This window comes from Cupressus sempervirens, chromosome 8, assembly GCF_028749045.1.
Source record: "Cupressus sempervirens isolate cs-2001-9-10 chromosome 8, ASM2874904v1, whole genome shotgun sequence".
Classification (NCBI taxonomy): Eukaryota; Viridiplantae; Streptophyta; class Pinopsida; order Cupressales; family Cupressaceae; genus Cupressus; species Cupressus sempervirens.
In genome coordinates this window covers 387941276-387959464 of record NC_143125.1, presented here as the reverse complement: position 1 = coordinate 387959464, position 18189 = coordinate 387941276, and the positions used below count along the sequence as shown (strand labels likewise).

Genomic DNA, 18189 nt, shown 5'->3' with positions numbered 1-18189 from the left:
TCCACATCTTGAATTCTCATATCAGAGCTTCGGTTTAAGATACTACTGTCAAGGCTATCTTGACACAAGGAGTTTGGTATTGAAAGAGGAAACCGGATTGCTAAGATCCAAGAATATGATATGGAAATTAGACCTACCAAGTTGGCTCATGGTAATGGACTTTGTCAGCTCATGGCCGAAAATATACCTTTACAAGTAGAGAATGAGAATTTCTCCTCTTCCTACTATTTTTTTCATTAATGCTACAGATGAGTGGTATTCTGATATGGCTCATTATCTGACTTAAGGTGAAATCCCCCCGCATCTGTCATACAAGGAGCGAAGGACTCTCAAGCTGAAGGCTGCTGGTTTCATTCTTATGGGACAATTGCCTTTGCAATCACAATATTGATGAAACCATAGTTACACCACCCTAGGAGATGGGGGGACGATAGAACAGGGGGACAAGTTTCCAAGACGAGGGTTTAGAGGAGCTTTAATGCAGGGATGGTGGGGGAATGATGATGGGAGGGAGGGGTTGTATATACTATACATATTGTAGTTAAAATGCTAGTTATGAAAAGATGTATTGCAATATAAGATATAATAAATGAGTAAATACTTGAACATTGCATTGAATTGGAATATCGAACATTGAACATAAATAGTCCAATCAGCAAATAGTCAATACTGTGACGTCCCCCAATCCTTGGTGGAGGTGGAAGATTCTAGTGGTGCTGTTGGGGACGGTGGAACCGAGTCCCCAAGTTCGTAGTGCGTCCCCATCTTCGGGACGTGGGGCAAAAAGGTGGGGGATGTGTCCCCTTGTCACTATGGATGGAACTTTTCTACGTTGTGTAGATAAAACTCAACAAGTTCAGATTTTGGTATCTTTCCATAATCATGCTTGTGGAGGACACTTCTTAGCACCTCTCACTGTTTATAAGATTTTGAGAGCCTAATACTATTGGTCCACACTATTTTATAATGCTTATCAATGGGTGAAGAAATGCGAGTTGTCTCAACAATTCGCAGGAATTCAAAAGATTGTTGCTCTATCACTGAAGCCAGTAGTGATTGGGGAACCATTTCAGCAATGAGGAATTGATTTCATCGGTACTATCAATACACCTTGAAGAAAAGGCCACACCTACATCCTGCTAGTGACAAATTATTTCACGAAATGGTTGGAGGCAAGTTTGTGAAAAGTTGTACATTTGAGGTGATTTGCTATTTTTGGAAGTACAACATCATTTTTTCATTTTGGTGGTCTGAGTGAGATTATCATAGACAATGCTACTGCCTTGTCATCTAAGGAAGTTATTGAGTTTTGTTTTACCCACGAAATAACTTTGGCACATGCTTTAGACTATTACTTGCAAGGTAATGGTCAAGCGAAATCTAGCAATCAAAATCTTGTGACTATCATTAGGAATGTGATTGAAGAATCAAAGGACATGGCACAAGGTGTTGTTCGATGCTTTGTGGGTTGATCAGATCACACCTAAGCGAGCTATTGAGAGGTCACCCTTTCATTTGTTGGACGGAATCAATGTTGAGATTCCTATAACTTTAGAGCTTCCCATTCTCAAGTTGATGTAGACAATTGAGGATGAAACTTATTCAGGCTCTTTTGATAAGAGGATTATGTTTCTTCAATAGTTGGTGGAACAAAGAAAAGAAGTGGCAGACCAACTTGCTGCTCATTAATAGCAAGTCAATGTTCTCTTTGATAAGAAGGCAAAACACAAACGAATATCAAGTTGGGGACTATTTCGCATTTTAGGACAAGGGGCGAGAAGCAAAGGGAATGCACAACAAGTTTGATTCTCTTTGGTGAGGTCTTTTCACAATTCACCAAGTTGTAGGTGAAACAATGTCTTGCTTGCATATCATGATGGAATTCCAATGCCATTGCCATACAATGGAGAACATCTGAAACATTACTTCCAGTGTATATCAGATAAGTACCCCTTGTACATAGTTTTCAATTTTTTTGATAATAGGATTTTTTATTCTAGTTTTTGTTTTATTGGTCACTTGACTTTATAGTCCAATGGAGTGGATAAAGGCACCTAGAGAACTAGATTTTATGTCACTCATCGTTTCTAAGAACAAATGAGTTAAATTCCCTAGATAGAGTCAGTTGTTGTCCTTCATTTTGTCATCATATGTAATGACCCGTACCAGTATTGTAATAAATCCAACCGGCACTGTACTGCCCCGAACCTGACTTTTCCCGTTCCCTTTTAAATGTAACACTTAGAATACGAATCCACTTAACAAATAACCAACAATATGAATAATAGAGGATTTTCCAGATAGATATTTGCTCAAACTCATTCTCAAATAACACATTCAGACATACAACCCTATGCAGATGAAAATACGAACAACAAGTAAAACCCGAACTTTCCAATAAATCTGTCTTTCAAAATGACATTAAAGACTCAAGCATATGAACAGAGCAGTACAAATCAAAACACTAAACCACCATCCTTTCAAAAATCCAGAAGCATGTTGTTAGCTTATACATCAACAAATATGATAACTAGCAACTTCTGAATAACTTTTAAACGTTATTGTACTATACAACAGAAATACAATAACCATCCAACCACAAAATCCAATCTTATACACAGATATTACAGTTAGATTGGAAAACAAGAGAAGAACCTATACGCTCAATGAGACACCTGTGATGATATCTCAATGGGCAATGGGTTTGCATCCATTGCTTGCCTGCACGAGGGGCTACATCCTCACACGGGCTGAAAGCTGAAGCTTTTTGAAACTTTGCAAGAGAGAAAACTGAACTGAATATTAAAATCAAGCATGCCAGTAGAAAGGGTCTCTTCTCCTTTTATTCTCGCAGTTGTGACTCTTTGACTTCCTTTCTGGCTTTTCGTCTTATCATTCCTTGTCATCATTTGCCAACTTGGAATATTAATTTGAGCTTTAATAACTAAAGTCTTAGCTCTCATAGTCGATTTTAATATTATAAAGATGTCCCCTTTAATATTTCTAATGTCCCCAAAAGGGATATTACATCATAAATGGAGGCAACACTACGAAACTTTTACAATTAAGTTTCATATTTCTCTAAGGTAGCTCACAATTCGACTTGCAAAGATTGATCAAACAATTATCTCGAATCCATATAATGAGTCTTTTTATTGAAGGTTCTCATAAATCCATTTTGTTTTTTTCAGTTTGTCAACCTATACTTGATTTTGGAGGCCTTGAAGTCCTTTTTGCATTTTTGAGTGTTTGTTTGTTTGTTTTTGTCTTTCTGTTTCCTTCGATCTTTGACTTTTGGTCATGCCCTCGTTTCAAGCTATCTTGGGACTTAATTGGAGTTGCTAATCAAAAAATATTAAGGTTTTATTGCATGTGTAATCGGGTTTTAGAACCCCTATTGCATATTTTAAATATTAGACCATATATTTTGATGTTATGTTGCAGTTTTTCAAATATGTGACTTAAAATTACTTTATATTATGTTTTTAAGTTATATATATGCTAGTAACACATATACTGACCAGCACTTCTTTTATGTGACTTATTTTTATTTCCTTGCACTTGGATTTAGAAACATTTCTTCTTAGTAATTATCGTTTTACATCTTCCAGGACTTGGCAAAAGCTTCCAAATACTTTGTGAATGGAAGTCATCCAAAAGCATTTGCTGTTGCATTGGTTGATTTCTTAGAGAAGGTGAGTCATAAAACTGTGTCCCTTCATATATGCCCTTTGCTTTTGTACTTATTCTATCACTGTTCTGACACTTAGCAGGCGTGTTTCAGTGATAGGGGTAAATATATTTTTGACAATGGATTTTGAAATTTGTTCGGATTGTATATCCATAGCATGAATTAAAATATATAATATTGAATGGCTAGTGTGCTAAGAAGATTTAATTAGTTACATCTGCTACTAGTTCAGTTTTATTGAGTAGACTCAAATATGACTGATTGAATAGTCTTTAATCTCTTGATGGTACGAATGCAGAACATCACCCATTACTTTTGTTTGCTATCCTTTATCAGGGACTTTAGTAAAATCTTTTAAGCATTTGCCAATAGGTAATGTCAGAATGTTTGCCCCCAAATGAACCATTTTTAGTGCTACCCTTAATATTATTGTGTAGTTTGTCTTTTCCTTAATGATTCACTGACAGATACAAGAGGCGTTCAGACCTCCTATGCTGTTGTACAACTGTTTGCATCATCAGATGCATCTACATGAAGTGGAACTCTTTGTCCAAATTTTGATGTGACAAGTTGTGCACTCTCATTAACTTAAGTATCTCAAATATTTCTATCTTGTCTGGTCATCATTCAACCTCTTTTATTAATCGAAAAATTATGATAATCCCATGAAATTCTTAGTAAACCTATGGTAATAAACCAATAGTCAATATGGTCCATAATATATTGAATATCATTTGAGATTTCTCAACTTGACTTTATTATGTCTGAGTTCATTTTTCTATCTACTTCACAATCCAGATGTCCTAACAAGTTTCATCTGGAATGAACATCTTTAGTTTTAATGACAATTGTGCTTCCCAAGACAAACACATACTGAGATACCACTCTTAGGTAGCCATCCTTTAATCTATGAGCACACCAGCTATTGAGAAAGGTTTAAACTAAGTTATTGGGTTAGGCAAAAATATCCACTGTGCCTATGTGGGTTCAATATGGGTCTTCCCTCAGTTTGTTACAGAAAGGGACAGTGACATTTTCTTTCTTGAATTGGGACATTCATTCAATTGAGAGAATGTAGCTATTCACTTATGAATAAACCAAACAAAAGAACACTGTGAACTAGCATAACATGACAGCACCACAACAACCATCGATACCACTCACACCCTTATCCAATGATGTTGTCTTGCTAAAGCAAGTCTTACTGCATGAATTATTTTATTTTATACTGTAATGTTTTAATATACTTATTTTATAACTGACTTTTTAGATGACATCTATTTTTATTCTACATTATAAAATATAGTTTTCTAAAATATTTTCAATTCAGTATTATAAAATAAGAATTTATATTAAATAAAATGTGGTGTATAATATTATAATATTCAATGTATTTTTAATATTTAATATTTGTATAAATTTACACTATTATACATATTTACACATACAAACATGCATACATTATACCTACATACTGTTGGTGACTCGGTGGTTAACACCTCCTTGGAGATTCCTGACATAGCTGAAGTGCCTCCCATGGATCAAGTTAAATGTGGTAATTGTATCGAGCATTGATAGTTCAAGCTTTTGGTGCAACAACAAATGATTCCAACAATTGGTATCAGAGCCTTGGATCATCTGTTTGAGTCTCGCTTTAGTTGGTGCTGAAGACTTGGTATTGAGGGGGAGATTGTTGTTTACTTTGTGGTCAACGCCTCTATGGAGATTTCTGCTATTGCTTAACCGTCTCCCATAGATCAGGTTAAAGTTGGCATTTGTATTGGGCATTGATAGTTCGAGCTTTTGGTGCAATGGAAAATGATTCCAACACCATGTGAATATTTTACCAATTGGCCATGTTTTGCTTGCTGAGATACTCGAATGTAATGGCCCCTTTTTACCAAGACCATGAAGTTGGTGGATTTAGAGGAGCTCAAATTAGTTATGAGGAGTTACAAGTTGGTTCCAATGGGTTCAAACAGATGGTTCTGATGAGCTCAAATGAGTTATAGGATTTCAATGATGCTCTCAATTTTTATTTTTGTCTTATGGTTTGGGCTTCAAAAATCTTGGAGGGAACATCTATTTTTAGTAAGTCACCTATTCAAATTCATCCATCATTTTTTTTGAAGATCACTCATGTGCTATCAAATTCCGATTCTGATGCTTCTTCAATCATTTTTGCAAGATGGGTGAATTATGATTATTATTTTATTAAATATGCCAAGGTTGCTATTTTTGATGGTATTGTATATTAGGTACCTTACTGTGATGGCATTCCTCTAGCTGGCATATAATTTGGTGAAGGTAAAATCATCATTTCTGAAATAACTTCAGCATTACCAAGTTTCATAATAATCTTTAAGACTTTACGTGTGTTGAAATTCGGCATTGTGCATTGCTTCATGTTTGTATACCAAGTAAAGAATTGTATCTCTTTTTCCTATGCATAGTTATACGTGTTTTATAATCTGGAAAAAGCCAATATTTGAAACGCATAAACTTCCAAACACACACAAAAAGAATTCTTCAGCATAGATTGAGAGTGAGCTAGCAGGGTTCATTATAGTGGTATTGGAGCAGTTTCCTGCCATCCTGCGAAGGTAAAATTTTTGATTTCCCATGCTTGATTTTTGAATGATCAACACTATCAAAGGTTATTTTAATCATGGACAGATACATGAAATTCAGTATATATGGAAATCAGTTGAGCATTGTGTTATTCTTGAGGAAACAAACAGCTGCCTTGGTAAATGAAATGGAGAAATTGAGACAAACACAAGAAAGGCTAAATGCAAGATTTTCTAATCCGGTAACGGTTGACAAGGCAACTAAGCTTATGGTTTCCTTTTTCAATAAGCACTCTCCATGGAGAATGCATGAAGAGGAACTAGAGATTCTCATAGAGGAGACATCTAGGAGTCTTCACAATGAGTATTCAGCAGTTAGTGATCACGGTGAAGATGATCCTGCGCCTATTGGCGCGACCATTAGTCCTATCTGCAATTATAATGTTGTAGATTCTATAGAGGGCCATGTGGATGTGTCCATTTCATTAGAAAACAACAACATTGAGTTCCAACAGTTTGAGGATTCCAGAGTTAGTGATTTAGAAAATGTTGAGGACATGCTAACTACCATTGATGGCAGCTTTACATCAATTGGTAGTAGTGGGGATATGGGTAATATAGGGTCTGATTTTTAGGACAGCAGTCCCTTATGTGAGTATGTTGATGATGTTATATAGTGCGTGTGTTGAAAATTCAGTTGATACCATTGCTAGTCTAGACTTTTTTGATGAGAGTGTTAATTTTGAAGACTATGAGTAGGATATGAGCACTGGCAGTTCTGATTTTTATGGCAGCAGTCATAGTGTTGGGTCTGTGTAGGGGACAATAGTCTTCTCATATGTAGAAGACGAGGGTATGAAGTCACTTGGTGATAACACTCACGATTTGAGTGTTAAGTAGTTAGGCAATTTAGATTCTTGTCATAGCGATGTTGATCTACATATTTTACATTATGTCATGTATGCAGCAACAAAAGATAGCAAAGTAGTCCCAATTAGATGATCTGGATACTAGTGTTATGGGCACTAATGGAGCTTTAATTTTTGAGCTTCCATTCGTAGAAAAGTGCTAGAAGTCAATATCCCCATAGATCTATTCCTATAACAATCCTTATATAGATTTATCTGATATGAAACATGTCATGAAGAATTATGAACAAAGAGGCACCAAAGCTCAGGTCGACTGTGTATTGAAGAAGACAAATGAATTAGGAGCTTATAAATGAAATTGCTCATCAAGTAGAAGATACTATCTAATGCAAGATGGCCATATCTAGAATAGAAGGTACCAACAAGAGTAACATACGTAGTCTCATTCTACAGGAAACAAACGACATTAAGAGAAAGTTGCAGGTTAATAATAAGCAAAAATAACCAAGTATTCAATCATCATGCTGTACGAATGAGCTGTCCAGATATGATGGATTCTAGTATTCGCATGAATTAGGATTCAAATAATGAAGTGGCAGAAGAAGAAAATATGGTGACCATGTATATGTGTAAACACATTGACAACAGTATATCTTGCAGCGATATTAATAGCCATTGTGTTGAATCTTTAAACATGGGATGACAAACATCAGAGTATCGTGGTCTCATGTCACTAGATAACTAGAAAATATGTGTCCAACAATTGCAGGAGATTGTATTGCATCTACAGGCTGTAGGCATCACGATATATGAGGCTGAAGGGTACCCAACATCACAATTTGCATCTACATGTTGCAGGGACGTAAACAGCACTGTAAGATCAAGAACTAGGTCTTTCTAATATTATGAGTAAAAATGGTAGCCTTGATAGCATGGTACTATGTGTAATGTCCCCCTTTTTGGACATTAGAAGATTTAAAGACCTATTCATAGAATATTAAAATTGTCTATGAGAGTGTGAATCAAAAGGGGCAATTTAATATTATAAGGTGGGCTAAAAGTGACAAGGAGGGTTAAGACGAAAAGAGAGGAAGGAAGCCGAAGAGTCACAATTGTGAGGATTAAAAGGAGAAGAGATTCATTCATGGGAATGCTTCTTTTATGATTCATATTTTAGTTTCTGTCTTGTGAGAGTTATTCAAAAAGCTTCAGTTTTCAGCTAGTGTGAGAATGTAGCCCTTCATGCTGGTAGACAGTGGACACAAACCCATTGTCCATGGAGACGTCACATTAGGTGTCTCGCATGTGCTTATAGGTTCTTTTCTTAGTGTTCCAATCCGACTGTAAAATTGTTTTTAAGATTGGACTTTGAATGCTGGTTATTGTATTGCTGTTGTATAATACAATAACATGTTTTAAGGAATTTTATGATAATTTATTGGTTTTATACTATTGGTATGTAACATATTTTCATATGCTTGAATTCTGAATATTATTTTGAGAAAGAAATTAGGTCAATATCCATTTGGGATATTTCAGTGGTATCAGAGCTTCTAACCTACCATCCTATGCGGCATAATTAGTGATTTGATTAGGAATATTTCTACAGAAAAGTTATCAAAGATTTCAAAGCATTTGAGAAGATTGTTTGAGTAGAAATGAAGAATATCATTGTTGCTTCCATTTATGTATTTTGTTCATAATCTTTTAAGCTGGTTGTAATAATATTGGTAGTCGGCTTGGGTTTCGCTTGAAATCTCTCTCATCAAACAAGATTCTGGAGAGAGCATTTTAACATTTCTATGCAAGTTCAAAGGATTCAATTCACAAACCAAGCAAAACTACAAGAAAATATCTTTCCATTGTTAGAGCAACAAAATCAAGTTGATGAAAGAATTTCAGAATGTCGACTTTGATTGGAGAAAAGTGGAATGATATATTCAGTTTGTTGTGGTGAAATGTTTTTGACAAATTATCTCGTAAATTGTTTCAGTGGATTGAATGAGAACTCGTTTTTTTTTGCCAAGGCTCGGAGCTTATATTAAAGAGGCGTACATTGAGCAGCAGATATAATTATCAAGTTGCCTCTAATATAGCTTTAGTCTAGTGAACTAATAGTTCAAACATATATTGTACACTTTGAAGGTATTAGTGAGAAATTATAAGGAGGTATTTGTACTTGATGTTATATGAAGCCATCTAATTTAATTGAGCATCCTCAGTGGGTGGTTAGTCTTCAAAAACCCTAACTAGTATTACACTTAGTATTTCCTATTTGCTGTGAATATAGTTTCTGTACAAAGGGACTGCAGAGGTGACAAAAGATCCTTTAGAAACGTAGCATTCCATTAGTTATGAATTTGTAGTGAGAGTCGGGAATCTAATCATTTTTTGGAACCACGTCTCTTCGTTTTCTAAGTGCATGTGAATCGGAAAGTCACGGAGATAACTGGGAGTAGCGGTAGAAGCAATCACATGCAGTTTAATGCTTAGAGACAAATGGAGCCAAATATCAAATTGTAGCGCTAACTATAGTTGGAGATTGGAAATGTTTTGAACGGGGGATATATTTGCCAGAACACTATAGTTTATCTGTAAATTGTTACAATATTTGAAGGAGCTCTTATTCTTAGCAATCGACAAAGTAGTGAATTGAAAATGGTATTTGAAGCGTTACTTTCGGAAAACATACAAGGGAATGGTAGTTGAAACGTCTGTAGCTAGTATATGTTGGCTCACTTAGCACTTTGGAACATTAAAAGCCGTTACACAATCATCATTGGTTTGAAGGAGAATCCTGAATCAAGAAATACAAAGAACAGTTCAAGATATATGAAGAGTCACATCTTTTATTTTGGTAGTTTCTCTATGTGCCACGACAATAGGAACTTGAAGAGTTTTTTGATTGTGCAACGATGATGATTAGTCAGGCATTCTATTTGCTTGTTTATCATGGGTATTCGTTCTGTGATTGCTGACATCTTGTGGACATTTGTTCTATCTTTATTAGTGGCTTCACGTTCTTTCTGTCTCAAAAAATTGTCCTGTATGTAAGGCGGAACTGGCTGATAACAATATTACTCCTTCATTACTATTGTATGTATCTTGGGACAGCTCTAAACTTTGGAGGTAGAAACTACAACAATAAACTTTTGTTGGAAAGTGATTTGCTTGGCTCTCTTTTGTGCAGGGAATATTCTTATGATATGTGGATCAAGGAATCATGGTCGGCACTAGTATTTGTCACAAGTTTTATTTGTGCACAAGAATGATCTGTGTGTAGTTTCTGAGTCATTTTAGATAGGTCGGGATGTTTTGTGAGGAGGAGAGTTACGATTCCAGGTTTCCCAAACATAGAATAAGAAGAGCATGGGCATGCAAGGGAGGAGGAATGATATTGTTGATCCAAGATCAAGCATCATTCAAGTATTGATGAGTATTAGTTCCTGGTTTTTGGGAAAAGCTATTGTTTCAGCATGGTTTATGAGCTGTGAACTATTCCAGCCATCTCATGTTTTTAGTAACCACCAATCAACTAGGGGGTGGTGCTTTGCTACAGATTTTCCAATGCCCCATTTCTTTATCCCGACTCGAAGTGTTGAACTTGGCTTGAAATCGATTGAGAAATGCCTCTGTTCGTCATCTGACCACTATTATTGAAAACTACAAAGCTGTGGTAATATTGAATTTGGAAGGTTGCTCTCTCACCAACTGAATGATTCATAGGATTTCCAATGCATTGCCCTTCGACTCGAGACTTGTGAAACTATCAATTAGTAAAATTATTTGTGGGCAAATGTTTATACTCTTATCAAAGAGATTGTGATATTCTTGATAGCAACTTTAAAGTTTTGAGCAGATGATTAGAGCTCTATCTTTGAAGAAGAATCACCTTGCAAAAAAAAGAAATAAAATTTTGAACTGGTAAATGCAGAGTATTTGCTGATCGTAGTAGCTTTTGGAGCAAAATCATAGTGCAAATTGTTGGATGCTAAGAGTTTGGTGTTGACTGAATATTAATCGTCGAGAAGTTCTACAAAGGTGAAAATTGGGCAGAACAATGCAGTTTGGTGCAGAAATAATATCACATTGTACGTAAACTATTTGACAAATTTTCCAAGTTTAAGCAAACATAATAGAACAGTGCAGAAAATTTTGGTGGAATCAGGTGTGGTCTTCAGTGTATTCAACTTCAGCTGAAGGAAGCAAAGTAAGACAATGGAAAATTAGAAACACAAGGTGTTTAAAAAAGATTTTAATGAAACCTCTAATAGTGAAAACTAAGGAACTTGCAGAAAGAAAAACAATCGGGTCGGCTATATGTAATTGGGTTGCAATTAGAACAAATGGAGTCTTCAAATGATGTTCTCTCCAAATTGGAAGAGATAGAAACTTATTTGACCAAGGTAGAGAAGGCCGATTGTAGAATCTTAAATTGGGATTATAACCGTCAATGGTGACCTTGGTCCAACCCAGGTTTATGGAACATTTAAATAAACGGGTTTACCTTGTGGTTGCTTTTTGTCTCATTGAGATTATGTGAACATCTTGTACAACAACTTACAATGATGTGGTGTTGGAGAAAGTTTTGCATTTGATAGTGAAGAACTTGAAAGGTTTACAAGTTAAAGAAATTCCTACGAGGCAGGAACAAATTTGCTTGACATGTGAGGACACTAGTACACTCGATCCTGCTTGTGAGAGTCATAGTAAACGAAGAGGGGGCAAAAGAAATTTAGACCAGGACAAGGAAAAATGTAGATACAATGATTTCAGCTTTGGAAAAGGAACATAAAAGTTTCTACGTTGGCGATTTGGAGGTTAGCTTTGACAAACATGTTGATGAGGCTGGTTGTACTCAAAGTAACATGTTGGAGTATTTGTATGATGAACCATATATTTCTTACATACATGATATTAGCTTCAATAAACAGTCCAAGATCACACCACAAGACGATGAGTCATATCAACATGATAATAATGAGATGCATGCATTAAAGAACTAGCTTACGGTTACTGAAGACATGGTTGTGGCATCTTTGGTGCATTATTAAACCCCTCACAAGATGGTTGAGGATCTCTACAAGAAGGCTCAAAGGGAAGTGGAAGGAGATTGGCTTGTTGCTGATTTGTAGATATTCAAAACACCTCTTGAAACTATGAAATCAGATTATTTTTGTTTGCTTTCCGACAGGGATTATATTCTTAAAGTTGCTGAAATATATGTTGATCAGTCGAACAAAGGAAGGAATGAGATTATGGAGCTCAATAGGGAGCGTAAGTATGCTCATGAGGCATTGGATGATGCTTAGTTTTCTTTTCAGAAATGAGAAAATCAGATCAGGATCACGAATCATTTTCGGGAACATGATTGTAAAGAGAGGCAGGAGTTTTTCCAAGAAGTAATTATTGAACTTGATAGCATTCAGCAGACATATGACTTGGATAGTTGCCCCAAAAGGCCAAGTACCAAAACTTCCGTAGAGTTTTTCCAAGAAGTAATTATTGAACTTGATAGCATTCGGCTCTATAGCGTACACACATCCGTAGAGTCCCATCCTTCTTCTTAACCAGCACTATAGAAGAAGCAAAGGGGCTGGAACTAGGCCGAATGAAACCCATGTCCAATAGCTCATGAATAGTCTTCTCAATTTCATCCTTATAGGCTCTAGGATGACGGTATGGGGTAGTAATCACTGGCTTCGTTTCATCCTCCAACTCTATACCATGCTCAAACCCTCTATCTGGTGGTACTCCAGGAGGTATATCACCAAACACTCTACCGTGACGACCCATCACTGACTGAATGTCCACATGAAATACACGGTCATCCTGAGATATGGGTGTTTTGGATTTAATCAAACAATGTGTAGCCCAAAGCACATCATTATGCCTAAGGATGGTCTCCATCCTACGAGAAGTCACCTCTCTAGGTCCACCATTTGACGCTGCCCTCAAAATTACCTTCTGCCCACTAGAAAGAAACTCTAATTGCATACGCTGGTGATCAATAATGTAACGCCCAATACCTTGTAACCACTGCATGCCCAAAACCACATCATAATCTTCTATGGGAAGCACATAGAAGTCATTAGTCAAAGTATAATCTCCCATCTGAATACTAAGTTTTGGAATCCGCTTGGTACAACCCAAGATAGCACCATCAGCCACCTTCACTCCAAAACCACCAAACTCCTCGTACTGTAAGCCACGCCTCTCAACTAATTTTTGATCAATAAAGTTATGTGTAGCACCTGTGTCTACCAAACTGGTGATCTGCTTACCCTTAAGTGTACCTTTCAACCGAAAGGCATGAAACTTAGGATAAGTAGAGAGGGTAGCCATAGCTACTTTAGCTGAGGCCACAGGCTCAGCGGTGTCTAACTCCAACTGTGTCTAAAATTGCTCAACATCCTCTGTATTATCCTCAATATCAGTATTAGGAACCTCCTCATCCCCTAACTCAGAAGTCACCTCAATCAAATGAACCTTTCCTTTACCCATACAACGGTGTCCTGGTTCCCATGGTTCTTTGCAGGAAAAACACAACTTTTTCCTCCTCAATTCATTCCTCGTCTCCTGATTCATCCAAGGAGTTTTAGATGAGGTCCCTCCTTTGTTCTGTGATGTATTGGCCTTCTGTGCAGGCCGTGAATCTCTAAATGGTTTCTTATCTGCCTAATAAGAAGTGGGAACAGTATCCAGTCTCAATGTCACATCAATAGCCTCCTTAAGAGTAGCTGGTTGGAAAGCACGTACCAACCCCTTTAGCCTATCCTGCAAACCCTCAATGAACAACATCACACTACGTTTCTGGGGCATATCAAGTACCATAACTGCAATATGCTAGAACTCATTAATATAGGCTTCTGCATGACCAGTTTGTTTAAGGTGAGCCAACTCTCTGTAATAAAGTTCTGTATCCTTACGGTCAAACCGTGCAATGAGTCACTCGGTGAACTCAACATAGGAGTGAACTAAGGCATGATCCTGGGTGACCAATCCATGGTGCCACCAATCATAGGCAATCCCCTCTAAATGCAACACAACAAACTTAATAGCCTCATGCTTAGGCATGGGCCTTAATGAAGATATATGTCTAGCTTGTGGACCCAAGCTCGTGCGCTAGTGTCTCATGAGCCATTATATGGGGCCAATGTAATCTTCCCAGTAGGTCTGTTGAGGTCATAATTCTACTGCTCCTGTGGTAGTCTATTACCACGATCTCCCCTGAACCTGTTTGTATCTCTACGCTATGCACAATACTGGGGAAGAGGGAAGACGTCCCTAACCTCAGGAGGTAGAGCTCTCCACTCAGCTGTGCCCGCCAAAACTGACTCCTGAAACCCCACTTCTGGTGGTTCCACTTGTGCTGGCCGTTCACTTGGTATGAATTGAGGAAGCAATGGCCCATTTGTAGTAGGTGTATGATGGTGATGCCTCCTACTGGAATGAAGGGAGCTCCCAACTGAAGAATGAGACTGATGGTTGCGCTGACTACCAGCCACTAAAACTGATCTACCTTGCTTGACTCTGTGTCCACCCATCTCCAAACGCTCCAAGGTATCCTGTAATTTGTCTAAAGCCTGAGCAATCCTGGGTTGAGTAGTGAATAGGGTCCGCACCATCTCTCTTTCTTCTGCCTCTGTAGGCATGCTGTCGCTAGTAGTACCCTGTGCCTTACCCATAGTTGGTATCTGTGTGTCTCTGGTGGCCTCTGCTTGCCACTGGTTTCTCTTGCGCTCGTAGAACCTGTGTATTTCTCCACCAGGATGCATAGATTTGTATTCAATCCACCAACTAGTGACTACCCAGATGCCAATATGAATTATCAAAACTTTTTAGCCAGTACCCAGATGCTGAAACGAATTATCAAAACTTTTTATCCAATACCCAGAAGCGAAAATGAATTATCAAAACTTTTTAGCGAGTACGCAAATGCTGAAATGAGTTATCAAAACTTTTTATCCAATACCCAGATGCCAAAAACTGTTGTAACAATTTTTCACAAACCCTACAGGCTAGCAGGATGTAAGCTCTGATACCACTGAAAGATCCCTGATGGATCTCTGCCGCTAATCTGCTGTAGCTTTATTATTTTTTTCTTTTTCCTGTTTATTAAAGTTTTCTTGCAGAACTAGACGGAAATGCAGAAGAGTGAGTTTGTTTTTGCATTTTTGATGATTATTCAACATAGAAATGAGAAGGAGCAAATGATATGAAAAGAGTCTGAAAATAAATAACAATATGCAGCAAAATCAGAATTGATATAAATCGTACCAGGCAGATCTCTGAATTATAGAGCCAAATAAAGGATCCAATACATTTTCCCTAACAATGATGCCAAACTGGCTGATGGAAAAGGACTGTGATTCTAGTATAATTGATAAAAATTATGACACAAGGGATTTTCCATTCACCAAAGACTACTTTGATGAAGCAAAGAAAATGAGTGTTGTCGACAAGGATGATGCATTTAATACACCAAGGTTCAAAGTGTTTCATGATCAAAATCAGGTGTTTGATAGAGGAAAGGCGTAGTGCTCACTTTTGGGGTGCTTGGGGCCACCTATGTATTGTCCCCACTTTCCGATTAGGTTCAAAAGCTACAACTTGTAACCATTTGTCAGTACAATATCGAAAATTGTATGTAAAACATATTAGCAATATTAGCTTCAAGTAAATACTCCTCTAAATACTACCCAAGCTACCTCCTAATCCTTCAGGAAAGATCTTTTCTCCAGTCACCTAGCCCTCTGGTGAGAGTTTTATCTCAATTAGGTAAATTTCATAGAAAGAATTTCTCCCTTAGGCCTCTTTGGGATCTCTGGTAACACTACTTGGTAGAGATCCCACCTCTACCAAGTCTCTTATCTTTGACATATGCATATGTTTGACGACTACAATATATATTTTCTTCAAGAGATTCTCTATAAATCCCTTCCTTTGGATTCAATTCCGAATTTGACATTCGATTTTTGAATGCCCTCTAATCTCAGAGTCTTCTCTAGGAAAGACTCGACATCCATAATGAATGTCCTTTTTCCAGGTTCTATTTTACCTCTATGAGAATTATTAGTTCTCTTATGCTCATACTACTCTTTACAGAGTATGTCAGATTCAACTATTATGTACCACATACCTCTGATCTCCTTGGGTCTACAACCACGTCAGTTACGTAGATTATTTAGTTTTCTGAGATCTCTTCTAATTATGGTTTTATACATCACTGAGAATTGATCACATTTTTATGGCTATGTCAACATTTATAATGGATATTGCTCTAGTCTGTTGTTCTTCTTAATACAAGAGTATAGACATGGATTGCTTGCCTGATATGTTTGTGTTTGATCAGCTTGCATTTTAGAATTCCTCCTATCCCTGCCGTGTTTGCCGTGGTCTGCCTTCTTACTAGTGAATAACATAAACTCGTCTTTGTCTTGTTCAGTATGGGTGACGTATTACTTCCCTCCAATCCTCTACCGGTTGGCTGAGATTCTGTTATGTTTGAGATTGGCAGATGATTGTTTGTTATTCGTAGGTATGATCTGGACTCTGTTGATTCTTCCACCTTGTCTTAGTCGCAGGTATGGTTGCTCTCTGCCCATATAGTTTATGAGTCTATCTAAAGACAGAGAATTGTTAAATTACCCAAAGTGTTGACTGGTTTATCATTCCTTGGTATTCAAATGCATTAAATAGCAACATTTGAAAACTGTGCTTGCATATTTCTATTCGATGAATCCCCATCAGTTGTATTTTTGTAAAATATCTTTAACAATGATCTTTATTTATGGCAGTGTACGTTCTTTGCCAATTTGCCCTTATTCGGATTCAATATCTTACATTTCTATTTGGACCTGCTATTTCTCACCCACGCTCTACCAAGGATTGGCTTGTTCAGTTTATCAGATAGTGAGTCAAACTGCCTCTTTTTTTGTTCAATGTGTACTCTCCATATGTGTATTCATGTTGGTTTCTGGTTGACACATTATTACTTATATGTGTTCTCTTGTCTGACTGTCCTTTCATTCTCCTCTGTGATGCTGATGTAATCATTACCAGTTTGTTCTTGTTGAGGCTGCTTAAACCTACATGTAATGTCTCAGAATATTCTCTGTCTCCTTCCTCGATGCCTTGTCTACTATTTTCAAAGTCATTGCATTCCTTATTCGTTGTTTAGATATCAAACCTTCATTCTATGCTTTCTGTATGTTGATGTGATGGCTAGGAGTCTTCAAAGTTGGGTTGCTTCCCCATGTCAATAGATTGTTGTTGCCCATGTCACTAGATGGATGATGTAATATATCTGAATTGTCGAACCGTGCCTTTGTTCATTGGAATTGTCGGTATCGCTCAGAAGAATACGTGCTCCTCATGCTCAGTGATGGTTTGTGACTGATTACTCTACCTTCTGTTGTCAGTTTTACTATTAGTCCAGTTTGGTCAAAGCTTCCAGTTAATGCTGGAAATTAAAATTGCAAGCATATTATTTGATTCAAACCATGGTGTGAAGGATTTTTCTTTCTTGGTCTCTACATTGGAGATAAAGTAGTTTATTTATTGTTCCTTCTTCCCTCTCAACCGTCCTCCCAAATAAGGTAGTCAATTTTTGTCTATACTCAAATGTTTTATGATCTCTACCTCCCAATCCTCTATTTTTCCCCCTTTATATTATTTCACATGTCTCTCTAAATAGTCGTGTCTTTACATGGCTCATTATTTCTCTTATTAACCAAATATTATTATATTATTAAATGTCATATTTAGAATTTTATTATTTATATTGAATTTTATCTCTATTAGATGATAAAATCACATAGTTAAATCCTGATAGCAATATCACAATATTGACTCATTCATTTATTATTAATTTATATCTTTATTATATTTATAATAACAATTTATGTTATTTACTAGTTTCATTACTTTTGTTATAATTATATTTTACTATTTTATTAATATTAATTATTAGATAAGTTTAAATTTCTAATTTAAAATTATCTACTTTAGTTAATCATATTATATTAAATCATTATTTAATATTTAATTCATAATT

The 18189-nt window shown here is 36.6% G+C and overlaps 1 protein-coding gene across 4 annotated transcripts in view; it reads left to right on the top strand.

Moving 5' to 3' along the window:
• The window catches only part of LOC149542919 (golgi-to-ER traffic-like protein), a 295369-nt gene that overhangs the window by 199420 nt on the left and 77760 nt on the right, over positions 1 to 18189 (top strand). For 3 of the 4 annotated variants that reach the window (XR_016355557.1, XM_089797832.1, XM_089797830.1), the window contains one exon: positions 3612 to 3695. The exons of the other annotated variant lie outside the window; for it this stretch is intronic. Coding sequence is in view for 2 of the 3 variants with exons in the window: in XM_089797832.1 (XP_089653958.1) it covers positions 3612 to 3695 (84 nt within the window). In the remaining variant the exon portion in view is untranslated. The remainder of the gene's footprint in view (positions 1 to 3611; positions 3696 to 18189) is intronic. 4 annotated transcript variants of the gene reach the window in all.